The sequence below is a fragment of the Aulostomus chinensis genome, chromosome 14 (genome assembly GCF_037954235.1).
Source record: "Aulostomus chinensis isolate RoL2024-O1b breed Wild chromosome 14, RoL_Achi_v1.0, whole genome shotgun sequence".
Taxonomy (NCBI): domain Eukaryota; kingdom Metazoa; phylum Chordata; class Actinopteri; order Syngnathiformes; family Aulostomidae; genus Aulostomus; species Aulostomus chinensis.
Window position 1 is genome coordinate 5,155,654 of NC_141333.1, and position 16,047 is coordinate 5,171,700.

Consider the following 16,047-nt stretch of genomic DNA (forward strand, 5'->3'; position numbering starts at 1 on the left):
TTAGTCATTGCAGGAAGTGTGAATATGAGACACCGACAGCAACTTCAGATGAAACACGTCACCTTGAGTTATAAGTTTCAACACCTTGTGTGGGTGTTGTGGTAATTATGCAGTATGGACGCATCTGGTGAAGGAATCAATTTATAGCTCAGGGTCAGAGCAGAATTCTGCCGATTAACTGATGTTGGATCAAATCATCAGAGTTTCCTCGAAATATTAACCAACCGTACTATTTGCCCCACCCAAATGTATTTGGACAATAATGACAGTAGCGTCTTGGTTTGAGACAGAATGCTCAGTCCAGAATCTGATGGATCCAGATGTCATTTTACTCGTAGCCAGCTGCCACAGCGAATCAGTGTCTGTTGTGGTTAGATAAGTTTATTATGTAATTACAGTGGAATTACTCCATGCAGGGCTGCCTGGAATAAAAGGGGGAGGAAGATTTCTGTCACGCAGTTTTACTTAATAACTTCCCTGTCGATTGTTACACGGGACAAACACAGAGAGACAGTTTCTTATTGCTCATGACTTTGTTTTTAAAGCCATTATAAGGTTTCCTATGACTGATGGAGAGGAAAGGTGGAAGATGAACTCTTTCTAAAGTAGAAATTTAATAATGTAATGCACAAGACATTTCTGAGCAGTCTGGGAGTCGTGGCTGTACATGAATGATGACATAACATTTATTCAAATAATAAAGGGAAATTCAAATTACATAAAGATCGGAGCTTTAGCGTTTTGTAATACTAGTAGAATATTTCCTTTCTAATTTCAGAATCATGAAATATTTTTGGTGATACTGGACATACTGTACATAGTGGCTGATGGAGAAGTGTGCCCTCTGTTCGAAACGGCAGAAATTCAAAATCTGAACTAATCTGACTGCAGAGAGACACAGATTACAGCCAAAGGATTACATGGGCCATTGGGATGCCACTCGACCACTGTGTGTGTGTGTGTGTGTGTGTGTGTGTGTGTGTGTGTGTGTGTGTGTGTGTGTGTGTGTGTGTGTGTGTTTGTCCATGTGGTGGTGTGGTATTGTAGAAGACAAAAAATATAATTTTTCAGTCTGCTCAGATTAGATTTACTGGCTCATAAAATGTGAAGGTATTCACTCACAGCCAATTCATCAGAGATGTTCCTAAATATGACATCAGAGATACATCATCAGTAAACAGGAATTACTAGTTTAATCTGAGATTCATGCGTCATTCAGAAATGCTCAGACATCTAAATTCTCCTCTGTAATTCTCATGCTATACGACGATTGTATTATTAAGTCAAGCAACTAATCATTTAATGCAGTTATTTGTAGGCTACTGTACTGAAACTGAAAAATCCTATAATCCACGATGGAGTTAAAAAAAGGCATATAGATTAGGACCAATGAGTCATGTGATAATCCAACTTTGAACTGACATAACGCAGAGAAAACTAGAGTTTAAAAATCAAAAGATTTGATCTGAAACATTTTAATGTCCAAGGCAGACACATCGGACTACATTTTCATGAACAGAGGTCTGTGTGTTTTTACTGTTTTCTGTCTTTTTTTTTTTAAATTTAAAAACACAAATGTCTCTCATCTCCTCTTCCAAACAGGTCAATGGAACAGAAGCAGACTATGAGTATGAGGAAATCTCACTGGAGCGGGTAAAAACTTGAACACGTACCACTAATATGCCTCTTCTACGTTCGTGGTTACACCCAGTAACATCAGGGCTCAGTCACAGTACCTCCATCTAATCAGGCTTGCATCTCCACCCTCAACCACCACCAGTCCCACCCCCACCTCCCCCAGTGCTCCTACAAACCTGCTGTCAGGAGCAGATGACAATTCAGGAACTTGTCTTTTAATTAAATAGAATCCATTGAGTGCTTGGACAAAAACATGCAAACAACAACCAAGAAGCAGCGAAAACACCGAAAAATGTTTCCTTTTGTTCCGTGCGCAGGCCGTCTTTTACCTGTAAAGTTGTATGATAGTCACATATTATTTTACATCTTCCAGATTTAAGACAGTGGGAACATTTTGAGGCTTCAGAAAGATAATACTGAAATAAATGATAGGGGAGCAAGGAAATGACATCTGACTTGTTTTCCTGTCCTGCTCTGTCACTGAACAACTAAGCAGATCCTTCATGTATACAGTACGTTCCATCCATGATGATAAAACCTCCATCTGCTCTCTACTACTTATCTTTTTCCTCTTCCTCTATCTCACCATTCAACTCTGTCCAACTCGGCTGACCCTGTTTTCCCGTCCTCTCCATTCCTTGTCCATCCTTCCCTACTTTCTTTCCTGGATCCTCTTCTCCCCTCTCTCATTATATTCCCCTTTGTCTCACCCTGAGGCTCTCTCTCCGTCCCTCTCTCTATTCTCCTGTGACCTGGATCTGTCTGCTTGAATGGCTCCGCTTCAAAGAAACTACACGCAAATACAGCCACTGACATTACAATGGCTTTATACCCAGTGACATGGCAAGAGAGAGTGAGAGAGACACACACAGACATGTCTGTAACCAGGTATTGTGGAGAAGTGACCTAGTATGTGTCTGTGGCTGTAAAAAAGCTGCAGCTGTTTTATTATTTCTGGTAGTTCAGGTGGCAAATGAGATCCAGTTTAGGAACAAGTACGAATTCAGGATTGATATTCAGCAATGAAATTAATTCAGAAAAAAACACACTATTAAAGATGAGTTATGCTGCGGGTAAACTTATTCGACCTTTGACTGATGTAAGCCTACGTCTCTTGCCTGCTACTACTCAGTGTGCTAAGCTAACTAGCGGTCAGCAGGTCTTCGTGGGTTTCAGCTCCCTAATGCATGCAGAGGAGAGAAGTCCCGTCTGGCTGTGGCAGATAAGGTTGTTTCTCAAAAGTGTTCCTTCAACAACTGTGTTGGTGATGTGTTCCTAATTAACTTACTTTAAGATGAGCAAAGACTAAATTTGCATGTTACAGAAGTTCAGTTCAGAAAAATCGAAAGGGATAAATAAGAACAATACAATTTGAATAGAAACTTAAAAAGTACATAGCAATTGTAGTATACAACAATGATACACTCCACACCTTTGACTTTTTTAAATAAAATAACATCTATATTCATTGAACAGAAAAAGAGACAACTGTGATTGGCAAAGGTCGTGGTGAGTGTTTTGGTGGACTCAGCATTGCTGTGTTATGAAATGCTGGTGTTTTTTGATTAAAAACAAAAGAAAAGTATCCGACAACTGTGGGTGCAACATTTTGATAAAAATCAGCTCCTACTGTCACAGAGACACTTTATATCAAAACCCGTGCAGACGTTCACGTGGTGTTAATTTTTGCTGTTAACACACTGTGTACCTGTGTGTGTGTGTGTGTGTGTGTGTGTGTGTGTGTGAAGGGTAACTCAGGCCTGGGGTTCAGTATCGCAGGAGGGACTGATAACCCCCACATTGGAGAAGACCCCTCCATCTTCATCACTAAGATTATACCTGGAGGGGCCGCAGCCCAGAACGGGCGACTCAGGTACAGACACGCATGCTTTTTGGACAGAAAACAACACATTGTGGCTCACTGCCTCGCGGAGGTTTACCATCAGTCAAGCACTTCTGATGATGTGATCAGAACTGTGTGTCTGAAGAAGCTGTTAGTGTTCACGGTGAATAACAACAACACTGCAGCTCCTCCAGTTGCTCAAATCCTGCTTGGTATTCTCTGGAAAAAAAAGAAGAGCTTAAAGTTTCTCCAAATTAACTCCTCGTTTTTGCTGCCATCCAAATACGTGACTTTGCTGTCCAGGGTGAATGACTGTATAGTGCGGGTAAACGAGACAGACGTCAGGGAGGTGACCCACAGCGGGGCTGTGGAGGCGCTGAAGGAGGCGGGAGGTCTGGTCAGACTATGTATACGACGCAAGAGGAGCCTCACTGAAAGAATCATGGATATCAAGCTGGTGAAAGGACCCAAAGGTGAGAAAACACTCCAAACATCAACTTCTTCTTCTACTCTCCTTAGAGTAACTCTTTGGACTGTAAGGAGGCAATAGCACAAGGACATTAAACATATGACCAAAATATGATAGCGGGGGGGGGGGGGGGGGGTGGTGGCAGCAGCAGCACAATGTTGTAATTTTTAGATAAGATATGAAATATGACATAAGGTATGTTTGATCCACCTGGGTTCTAGTCTTGTTAACTATCCTTTATTTTGGTGATTGTAAGACCTGGTCAAAAAGGCTACCGAAAGTATGACATATTGAATCTAATGACATGAATACTGTCCATGTCTTCTCTCAGGTTTAGGATTCAGTATCGCTGGTGGAGTTGGAAACCAACACGTCCCGGGAGACAACAGTATCTATGTGACTAAGATCATCGAGGGAGGGGCTGCACATAAAGACGGACGGCTACAAATAGGGGACAAACTTGTAGCTGTAAGAAACATCTTTCTTTCATCCATCTTTGTCTTTCTGTTCTGTTCATATCAATGTTTTTTGTTTTTTGTTTTTTTTTTTGGTTCTGCACAACTAATGTTTACTCTAGCTCTGTCAGACTTTGTGCAGATAATCGACATAAGTAGGTTGTGTTCAAGTTCCTGAACCTTATTTGATGACTTTTTACAGAAGTAGGCTAATCTGCCCATCCACTACCATTCATTGTGCTAAGCTAACTATCAGTTAGCAGGTCTCTGTGGGTCTCTAACTCTCTAACGGAGGTTCGGAGGAGAGAAGGTTCTTGTCAGGTTCTGGAAAGGAGGGCTAAGTGTACTTCTTCAAAAGTTGATGTGTTTCTTGAAGCTCTTGTGATGCACTTGAAGCTCTCTCCTTGTGATATCAGCTAACCAGTTAGCTCACTGCCATGTTTTCATCTTCTGTATGACAGTGTGCTGCGTTTGATGTCTTTTTGACTTTTTTTTATGCATGTAGGCCAATGTACAAGTTACCTCTGGAGTCTGATACTGTCCTTATTTAAAAAAAAAAAATCAAGATTGAGTATTTTGGCTTGCAGTCTTGAATCCAGCCCATGTATGAAATGCCCTTATTGGATTTGCTTGCGATAGATAGCCTTCACACCTCAAAGAAATTGAATGAATTCCCCTAAAAAAAAAAAACAGAGTTGCAATAGTTGAAAGCAATATTTCTAAATTTAGAGTTTGAGTTTTCACTGTGAGTAAAACCAAGGCTTGTGTTTCTCCTTTATTAGGTTTGAAGCTCTTACTTCTCCTTCTGAGTACGTTAGAATGAATCAGGTGTGTTAGAGAAGGGCAGTGTAAAAGGGTATAAATGTATTAGTGGCTCCTCTTCTGCTTTTTATCTTGGCCTATTAAAGATGATTTAACACAAGTATAAAAGAAGCTAAATATAAGCAACCTGATCTCATCTTCTTCTCTATTAAATCACTTTAAAGCAGCAGATCTTGTTCCAGCAGCAGTCAATGGACTCGATCAGAAAGCTGCGCGGTAGCGGCCGTGTGACGTGTTGCACTGGAGGCTGGTGCTGCTCTGCGGAGGGGTGTTCCGGAGGGCATCTGTTGACGCAACATGCTAACACAGTGTATTTCTCCATGTGTCTCCAGGTGAATAGTGCTTGTTTAGAGGAGGTGACTCACGAGGAGGCTGTGGCCGCCCTGAAGTCGACCCCGGATGTCGTGTACCTCCGTGTGGCCAAACACACCTCCCTTTTTATCAATGACAACTTCCCTCCGCCTGACATCACCAACTGTGAGTACATAGCGAGCTGCATCAGTATCAAAACGACTCTTGACGTGACTGTGCTGTTGTTGCTGGTGATGAATAGGAGATTGTAATTTTACGGTTTGATCCGATTAGGGATTGCTGTATTTTTTTCACATGCTCCACACACATTTCACACATATCGCTGAAGTAATCTACCACTCACATTGTGTTGTATTATATAAATAGAACAAACAAGCTCCAGTGTGATCCAACCAATTTATATTTTTGGAGATATTATGCATTACAGTTTTTAAGATGTCCCGCAATTATCTCATCACCCAGACAGGTTTGAATGAGGGATATAATTCTATACATCTGTCTAACACACTGTCAGCGTACATCACACCACTGTATATCATGGAATACTTATACACAGTCCAGATACACTCACAGAATGTCTGACGATAAGAGCAGCGAGGAATATTTTGATCTGATGGCTGATATTTATGTCGGCCCACTTTTGCTTCAGTCTCTCCATCTTTGCTCACCATCTGTCATATATATTTTATGGCTGTTTCCAAAAGTGTTGAAAATACAACAAAAAAAAAAACGGAACATTCACAATGTCTACATGTTTTTTTTTTTAAGTATTAAGTATTTAAAATTGTTTTTATTCAGATAATATTGATAATGGAAATATTGTCTATCAGCCAAATGAGCTGGAAAAAGAAATGTTATGCATCCTGAGCTGAAAATCCTCATCAATTTGCTGATATGTGTTAATTCATTGATGTTATACAGAAAGGATCGTTGAAAACCATCAGTGACGTTCTCCGTGTTTGCTGAACAAGTACTAAGTACCTGTGTGTTATTCTAGCGTATTCCCCACACCAGGACAACCATATAAGCCCCTACATGAGCGGCAGCCAGTCTGTGAGCCCCGCCCCACTGACCACGCCCAGATACTCACCGATGCCCAGGGCCATGACCGGAGACGATGACATCCCCAGGTGAGTGGTTATGGATATCCCACCGTATCAGAGTCAAATCAAACTATATGCGTTTGGTCTTCACTGGGAATTCACATCATGGCAGAATGAAACAAAAGCCTCAAAAATGTACTTTAGGATGTCAAAGATGAACTTAAAGTGTTGTCCCTTTTATACCGATGTTGTTTCTAATCATTTTTTTGACAAATTTGTGTCTGTCATTATTTATTATCGCAAGAACTCAGCCACCCACATGTGGAGGATATTTAAGTGCTCTCCTAGAGAGCTCAAAGTACACAGACTGACCTCCGTCCTGCCGACTCTGCTGCTCGTCTGTGTGTGTGTGTGTGTGTGTGTGTGTGTGTGTGTGTGCGCGCTATTGTGTGTTAGGCTGTAAGAGGCAGATGGCAGTCCGAATTTCATCTGGCGTGTAAACTCAGGTCACATATGTATTCACACGCACACACACACACACACACACACACACACACACACACACACACACACACACACACACACACACACCCTCTCTCCCTCCCTGTCTCTCTCTCTCTCTCTCTCTCTAGCTATCTATCTATCTCTCTCTCTCAGTACTGGTCCACTGTCTTTAATCCATTTTAATGGAGGGATTATGGCCTATCACAACCCTCGTCACTCAGCTGTCGTCACCGTGGTTACCAGAATATGACTCCTTTCGTCATAATCCTTCGGGCCAATCAGATCGCTTTGATTATAATAAATCTGATAAGCTTCAGACGGACTGCTGAATGGTCATTTTGACTTTTGCCCTTCTCTTCTTTTTCCCCTCTATTTATATCTCTCTTATTCTTTCTTCTCTTTCACATTCACTCCTGATTAGTTTGTCTTATGGGTAGAGAACAGCAGGTTTAAATAAAATTCCATAGTGTGTACATTTTTAAGTCAATGTGAGTTTTTTTCCGAGGAGATATCTAACTTCTCCAATCTTCAGAAACTGACATGCATTCTGTCTTTTTAACTCTACAGACTCAAAAAAAAAAAAGTGTGCCTACAGTTGAAAAATACCCGGATTAAATCATGACTTGGTCAAAGTAAATGTCCTTATGGAAAATTCTGCTCTCGTAAAAGTACTGTTTGATATTGAGTTTACTTAAGCATCAAATTCCACATGTTTGTGTATTCTGGTGCTGTACTGTGTTCAGTTCTTGAATCTCTGACCTCTAGATGTCATGTTTCAATGGTGTGTGTTTCTCTTGTGCTGCTCTGATTATATCCTCTTGAAGTTGGCACATTTAAGTTTAAATGAATCAACTATCCTGCTAAATAGAGGTGGAATTCGGTTTCCCCATGTTTGTAGTCTATGTACCTGTAGATTTCTTGGGACTGCCTGACAGGCAATAAAACGAGTGTAAAGTTCTATCCAAAAATCTCCTGCTCGCCTTCTGGTGTTGACTTGGCGTTCCTTTGTTTCCTCCAGTCTCAGAACAATAATACTGATTAGTCACATCACTAAACCATAAAGTGGTGGTTTGAGTGTGTGTGTGTGTGTGTGTGTGTGTGTGTGTGTGTGTGTGTGTGTGTGTGTCTTTGTGTGTGTGTGCACACGTGCGAGCACGTGTGTGTGTTTGGGGGATGCAACAGAAATAGTCTGATGTTGACGTAACTCACGTCATGCACAAAGCAGATAATGCAATACTGACATCTGCTGGCCAACATGGTGAATGAGTTTTACATTAAACTTTTCCTTCACTCCTATTATTCATCACTAATATGAAGTATTGAACCACAAAGAACACCAAGTAACTGCAATATTTGTCTTCTTTTACTGTCACAAGGTAGATACATTTATCTTGACCTCCCCTCTCCTCCAACTCTGTTCTTTGTCCCAGGTTCTTAGACTCTGATTAACCAGGTTCTACTACAAGAATTCTGAAATCAGGAAAAAGCAACAGTAACTTATCAAATGTCTTTATAATTGCCTGAAAGTTTAATCGGACTTGATTTGTTAGATTGTGGTAAAATGATGCATAACCTTATGTGTTCACCAGGGAACCCAGGCGGGTGGTGCTCCAGCGGGGGTCTACAGGTCTCGGTTTTAATATTGTTGGGGGGGAGGATGGTGAGGGCATCTTCATCTCCTTCATTCTGGCTGGAGGTCCGGCTGATCTTTGTGGGGAGCTGCGTAAAGGAGATCGCATCCTTTCGGTAAGAGCTAAGACGACACATGCAGATGCATCACATAACTACTATCATGTTATGTATTGCAGTTTTATCAGTGTTATATCATTTTTCTAAAACCTCTAAATTGTGTATGTACATTATTGATGCACAATTTAGACATTTTTGCCTTTGATGGACATTTGCCACTTGATGGGGTGCTGTTTACAATCATTTTAATTGAAAGGGAACTTCCCTGTTCACATTGTAACACAAATCAATGGCTGACAATCGATGTACTTCAGTCCCACGCAGTGAAATCTGACTTTACTTTTCATCAAGTAGGATTCAAACCAAGTGGACAGTGTAGCGCCAGCCACTGCTCCATGCTTAATACTTGAAACTGTTCAATATCAGTACTTGCTTATGTGAATACAAAATACACACATGTCATGATCCCACAAGTGAGTTATAGACCCACTCGGATGTAATTTTCTCTCCTTCATCTCACTGTAGGTTTTAATTTCGAACCAAGACTCTGACGTTTCGTGTAAATGTGTGTGTGTGTCTGTGTGTAGGTGAACGGTGTGGACCTGTCCAGTGCAACACATGAGCAGGCAGCTGCAGCTCTGAAGAACGCAGGGCAGACCGTTACCATAGTAGCGCAGTACAGACCAGAGGGTGAGTACTGCACATAAAGTACATTTCAATCTACCTGATTTAATACATGGAGTCATGACGATGTCCTCGGGGCTGGGTAGGTGGTGTGTGGATCAAGAGATGTAAAGGTAACAGATTGATAACAGATTTTTTTTAATCTACGTAGTTATTGAAGTATTTGTGTTAGTATTATTGCATTACTGCTGCCTGTAGTTACAGTTTTCTACTCAGCAGAAAAGCCCAAAATCTTTTACGACACAAACAGAACACAGTTATTGTGAGGAGATGGAAAACTGGGTTAAAACAACGCAGTAGAACATCAGCTGCTCGCAGCATCGTGGCACGTGACAGTGATATCTCCATAACACCAAAATCGCACCACAAACAAGTCCAAGTTCTATTTTGCAGGAGCTTCTATTTTTCATGAAGGTAAAATGTGTCACAACATACAAAAATGAATGAATTCTTGTGATGCTGCAGCCTCTAAATCCCATTCTTTTAGATGTCAAGGAGTGTGGTTTTCATCATTTATATTCTGTACATACACTCATTATTCAAGAGAAACTAAAATGCGAAACACAAATTGCCTTTCGAATTAACATCAAGAGTTAAATCACAATCTGATTATCAGGCCAAACAATGAGTGTACTGTATCTGTACAGTGTGTATTGCACATCGTGTAACTGTAATTGCAACATATATTTTATTTGTTTTCATAAGCAGATATTTTGGAGATTTGCTGTTTGCAATACACTGACACACACACACACACACACACACACACACACACACGTGCGCACTCGCACACACCTAAACACAACAGGAGACAGTGTGAGGTTTCCCAACAAACACAGTCCTGGATGTATGTCTGCAGGGAGTGAGTGAGAAGGCCGTAACCTAGGAAACCAGGTTATAACTGATGATTGGCTCCGCTAATGGGCACCTGAGCATAACACATACTGTGCATGGGTGGACACACACACACACAAACACACACACACACACACACACACACACACACACACACACACACACACACACAGCACTGGGCCAACAATAATGCAGTTAAACTGCATTAGGTCCCCTGTGCCTGTAGTAAGTGCTTGTGTGTGTGTGTGTGTGTGTGTGTGTGTGTGTGTGTGTGTGTGTGTGTGTGTGTGTGTCTCTTTAGCCAGTAGCCATGTATTATTCAGATGTTGAGGTGGTCTAGAACGGTGTTACTGTCCCAGGCTATGATTTAATGCTCAGTATCCTCAAAGATATCGAAGAAACTCCGTCAGTCACGTGTTGAAGGAGAATTCTTAACCAGATGAATACAGATTCAGGGTTTGGGTTAAGGCCATCAAATTGAGGAGAGCATGCTCAGACCTGCTCTTCATGGGTTTTTACTTCTCATACTTGCCCAGTTTTTCAGGGAACCGGAGCCTCAGATTTCTCACTGTTAATAAAAATGCTTAACATTTAGCTCTGTATGTATTTGGGAAAGGCTTTTCCCTTAATCGGTGGCAGGAAATCCCTGATATGTCGAGGTTTTGCATGCATGAAAAAAACCAATAGATATTCTGCAATTAAGAAAAGTTAATGCAGATTTGAATAATTAGGGGAGATTGCTGAGACCATGCGCTAGTCGAGAGTTTGAGAAGAAACACAAAGAGGGAGGGATAAATATTGTCTGGGGAGACAAAATGCTGTGAGAGAAACAATAAAGGAGTTCAAATTATAAAATAGAAAAAAAAACAGAAATTGCACACAGTAATTGGGCTATAAATAAAAGCACATGCACACGGACCCAGATATCCCATCAAGTAATGCCAGGAAACGTCCCAAATCGTGTGGAAGGACGAGATGTGGGAGGCACTGGAGGCAATGAATCTCCCCGGCAGCTACAGTGTGCAAACATCTAGGATGCTTACAGAGCAGAAGTATAATCTCCTAACATATGGAAGATAAACTATTATGACAGGGGAACATGTATTTAGATGAAGAACTTTGAATGGAGCTTTGATTTTTTTCTGCGTGACGGTGCTGCAGCTGCGTTTATACTGAGTTTATTAAACTTCTTATCTCTCATAGCCCAGATTGATGTTGATTCACAAAATCTTTGATTTAAAATCAGAGCCTTTCATTTTAGAAAGTAAAAAGTATTTTTTTTCTTTTTACCTCAGAATATAATCATGCATTTATGCAAGCAGAAATAGCCTGAGATTCCTCATGCAGTCGTTTCTAAATGCATTTGTTCCGGACATTAAAATATCGTGTCTGAACTGCTGTAGAGATCCTGTTAATAACCACTGACCATTGGTAGATAAGACGTGCAGAAGCTCAGGATGTTTCACAGACTCCTAGTTTGCTTGCTAATCCGTCAGAAATACACTTCACGATGCACTTCACTTGGTAAATGGACTCATTTCATATAGCGCTTGTCTACCTTAGCGGCACTCAAAGCGCTTTACAGTGTCGTCTCATTCACCCATTCACACACACACTCACACACTGATGGTGGAGGCTACCATGCAAGGCGCCAACCTACTCATCAGGAGCAATTATGGGTTCAGTATCTTGCTCAAGGACACTTCGACATGGTCACCGGGGTCGAGGATCGAACCAGCGACCCTTCGGTTGCTAGACGGCCATTCTACCCTTGAGCCATGCCGCCCTAACATGTGTGTGTCTTTTTAGTTAAAACATTTATTGTGTACGTGTAGTTTTTATAGATAATTTTAATAATTGAGGCATCACTCTGTTGTCTGTGGGGAGATAGATTTCACAATGTTTGATCCTCTGTAATGAAATAACATTTTTCTACCCCCAGACTCCAACAGGCAGCTGCTTCAGGCTTGCATGATGATCCAGGCTAACACTGTTGTAGACTGAGAATGACTGAATTAAGATTTAGATGTTCATCTTGGCTATACATCTGCCGTGGCCTGAAAATGATGCATTTCTCTTTATTCAGTATTGAGAGAATAGAATTTTATCCCAGTCATGATGAAGGACGAGGGACTGGAACGTATGGAATGAAGGTATTTCAAGTCTAAGCTCAGCGTGTGGGTGTTCGTTCTCATCTTTGCTCCTGCACATCGGTCTACAAGAAGCTCAAGGTGCCCGCAACACATTTTAATTCCAAAATCAAAAAGGGTAACACAACGTGTCGGTTCTTTTAGTTACTGTCATATGAAGCAATTTGTAGCTATGTGACTCTTGTTCAACTTCGCACAATTTTTTTCTGATGCAAGCGCAACTATTTTGAAGAGGTGGCTGTGGATACAGGTTGGTGGCATGGCTCAGTGGTAGAGTGGCCGTCTAACAACCAAAGGGTCGCTGGTTCGATCCCCACTTCCCCCGGTGACCATGTCCAAGTATCCTTGAGCAAGACACTGAACCCCTAATTGCTCCTGATGGCCCTGCAACGGACTGGTGACCCGTCCGGGCTTTTTTTCACGAATGATGTGTTTGAATCCAAACACTTGTTAAAAATTAAGATTAGGATTTAATTTTGATTCATTGTGCAGCCGTGGATTGATTTGCAGCAGAATTCGCTCCTTGAAATTGACGTTTGGCTTTGTGAAATCATGGTCAGTTTGGATGTGGCCATGATTGGGTTTATTGTGTGCTTGTGTGTGTGAGCTGACTACTTTTGTACACGGTGAGAGTTTTAAAAGAGTAATACGACTTGTCTTGAGGTCGTTGCACTGGGCCCCTGTCAGTTTTAGAATTTGATAATGTTACGGGATTTTATAAGGCCCTTGGTGGTCTGGCTAGCATGGAAGCCTGGCCAATGACTACTTGGCTTCCTTGTGAAGCAGCTAGACTCCAGTGTGTGCAGCAGGAAGTTGGGTGTTTTGGGGTTTCTGTGAAAATTGTTCCTATGGTGCCTTCCGCTTTGATGCTCTCAGCTACGCAGTCACGTGAGATGCCCTCCAATACTGCCGTCTTTTCAAATTAAACTTTTGCGGCGTTTCCGCTGATCTTTTTTGATCTTAATATTTTATATTGTACTTTCAATTTTTGTTGCTCACAAATTTACCTCAACTGTAATTACGGTTGTGTCATGTTTTATCTTGCACGTTATTCTTTAACCTCCTGCGGTTGCTCACGTTCTGGGCAGCACGTTGTGAAAGAAATATGCCACATAAATAAAGTTTTGCTTGCTTGCTTGCTTGTGTGTGTCGTGACTCTCCTCATTAGTGCTTCTTGAATGAACCCTGTATCAGACCTTCTGTCCATGCTGGGCTTTGGGCTGCACTACGTGTGTGTCCATTTTAGGGCCATGTTTGGGCTGTTCCCGTGGCGACTGTGTGCAGTGACCAGCAGCGCTCCCTCTGTTTCACGCACACACTTCCTGCCAACAAGAGAAGAACCTGTAATGACCTCCACTAAGAGTGGAAAAAAGTGTGTGTGTGTGTGTGTGTGTGTGTGTGTGTGTGTGTGTGTGTGTGTGTGTGTGTGTGTGTGGGTAGGTTAGCGAGAGAGGGAGACAGTGAGAGAGTACAGGTCTCCTCCTGTTATTTATATTAGATACGGTACCTGCTGTTTTGAAACAGTGCGTCATGCCACAGAACTGAACTCATTGGTTGAGTGTGTGTGTGTGTGTGTGTGTGTGTGTGTGTGTGTGTGTGTAGGCAGGGAGATGTTTGATTTAAGCTGACACAGCAGATATAGACCTATGTTTATTTGAGGTACAGCAGATGGAGCATGTTTGCTGGTGGAAAGTCTTGCTGCTGCATTATTACTCTCCCTATTTTAGGTTTTTTGGTCCAATTTTGTGTGTCAGACCGGTGCCTGCAAATACGTCTACTCATGTATGTGTGTGACCAGGGAAGACTGTGTGACCGGGTCTCCTCCCAAAAAGCTCCATCTGCTGAATAAACTTGACTTGGAGTGCACCATGGTGGGTCACATAGATGTTATTTCCATCTTTTTTACATTAAGGCTGAAGGAAATTCTGATTGAAGTGTCTTCGTTGGTCCACCATCAGGAAGCTCTGAAGTGCTGCATTAGCTGCACAGCTATAAATAGAAAAAATGGTTTCTCTTTCCCAACTGCAGTAGTGTAATTGCCCACATTTTCCCTTTGTTAAAAAAACCTAGTTTGACTTATGTACCCTATTTATAAAACTTGTTTAGGAGAGCAGTGGGCACACACATTCAAACCACTTAGTAAAAAAAATCTGTCCTCCATTTAGCTGCCACCTCAGCCACACAGTAGTAGTGTTAAAATATTAAGATGAGGGCATGCTCGATTAAGTTTTGTGCAGGAGCTGTGAAGCCACAACGCAGAAATAAAAACATCACTGCAAACGAAAATGAGGCAGGCTAAGATTTCTGTGTATTTCCCTGCAAAATATAAGATGTCGTAAAATCAACATGATTTTTTTTAATGTTGTTTTTGTTGCTGTTTGAGTAAAAAGGGAACAAATTAAGAAGGGCGGGGGAAAAAGGCAAGTGCGAAAGATTCTGTTTTTTTTCTTTAACCCTACAGTTTTTGTGAATAAATGCTGTGGACGTGGTCTTGCATGGGAAGCGTATCTCCAGTTGTTCAGTGGCCAGTTGAGCCATCAGGTGTGCTCAGAGAGAAGATGTGGGCAGATTGTAACCCTAAAATAACAGCAGTGACCTTTAAGCGCGATCTCCTCTCGTGCTGTTTGGTTTCCTGATGTGGGGACTGGTAATGCCTGCAGGTTGACAGCAGTATTAGTCGCTGGGATTACACACAACTGTCACTGTACACACACTCAGACATGACACACACACACACAGGCAATGTCTGTCAGCATTAGTACTGAGGTGATGCAGAGAGGATTATCTTCACTTCTGGTAGCCCGCGTATTACACTTGAAGAGGTGTGTGTGTGTGTGTGTGTGTGTGTGTGTGTGTGTGTGTGTGTGTGTGCGTGTGTGGTGTTGTAATGTAGAAGATTAACTGCAACTCCGTGCTTTCACACACAAAGGTGTGAAAATATCTGTTGTACACGTACGGTAGGGAGCCTTTCTTTTCTTTCCTTACTGTATTTTATTTTCATATATATTGTTGTTTTTCCTTCCTTCCACCTGTCAGCTCTCTTTCTCTCCCCTCCCCAACTCACTGGTGCGTGTGTGTCTGACTCACCGCCCACAAAGTGTGATTTAGGGGATTCGAGCCGACGCTTGTAAGAGGAAGACGACTGATTTCAGATTTGCTGCGTGTCACCTCGTCAGCCCCAGAAATGAAACATATTTTTCAGTTTTGATTTTTTTTTTTTAAAGCTGAATCCAGCACATTATGATTCATTTCTGTCTGTGGTTTCTTTGTTTTCACTATTCTGGTTCCTTCTCTTTGTTCATGTCTGCTGCAATCAAATCAGTTTATCAATACTAATAAAGATTATTGCACTGTGCTATCAATTATAGATCAGCTCCTTCCTGCACAGCTATATTTAGATTCTCCTGCGCTTACAAAGCAGACCTGCAAGGTGAAGTGAGTCTCGTACAAAAGAAATACAAATATTGTCTGCGCTTGTATTAGCCATGAGACTGAGCCATCTCGCTATGAACTGATCTGAACTCTTGTCTCTCGTTGTCTAACATGAAGTAGTGAAGTAACATGAAGACCTAATTTGATGTCC

General features: G+C 41.6%; 1 protein-coding gene across 5 annotated transcripts in view; it reads left to right on the forward strand.

The window, feature by feature from the left end:
• Positions 1–16,047, forward strand: part of LOC147249514 (discs large homolog 1-like protein) — a 94,531-nt gene that overhangs the window by 57,819 nt on the left and 20,665 nt on the right. For all 5 annotated transcript variants that reach the window (XM_086224948.1, XM_086224943.1, XM_086224944.1 and 2 more), the window contains 8 exons: positions 1,603–1,653; positions 3,387–3,511; positions 3,785–3,954; positions 4,282–4,418; positions 5,560–5,704; positions 6,537–6,669; positions 8,676–8,832; positions 9,363–9,465. In XM_086224948.1, coding sequence (XP_086081074.1) covers positions 1,603–1,653; positions 3,387–3,511; positions 3,785–3,954; positions 4,282–4,418; positions 5,560–5,704; positions 6,537–6,669; positions 8,676–8,832; positions 9,363–9,465 — 1,021 coding nt within the window. The remainder of the gene's footprint in view (positions 1–1,602; positions 1,654–3,386; positions 3,512–3,784; positions 3,955–4,281; positions 4,419–5,559; positions 5,705–6,536; positions 6,670–8,675; positions 8,833–9,362; positions 9,466–16,047) is intronic.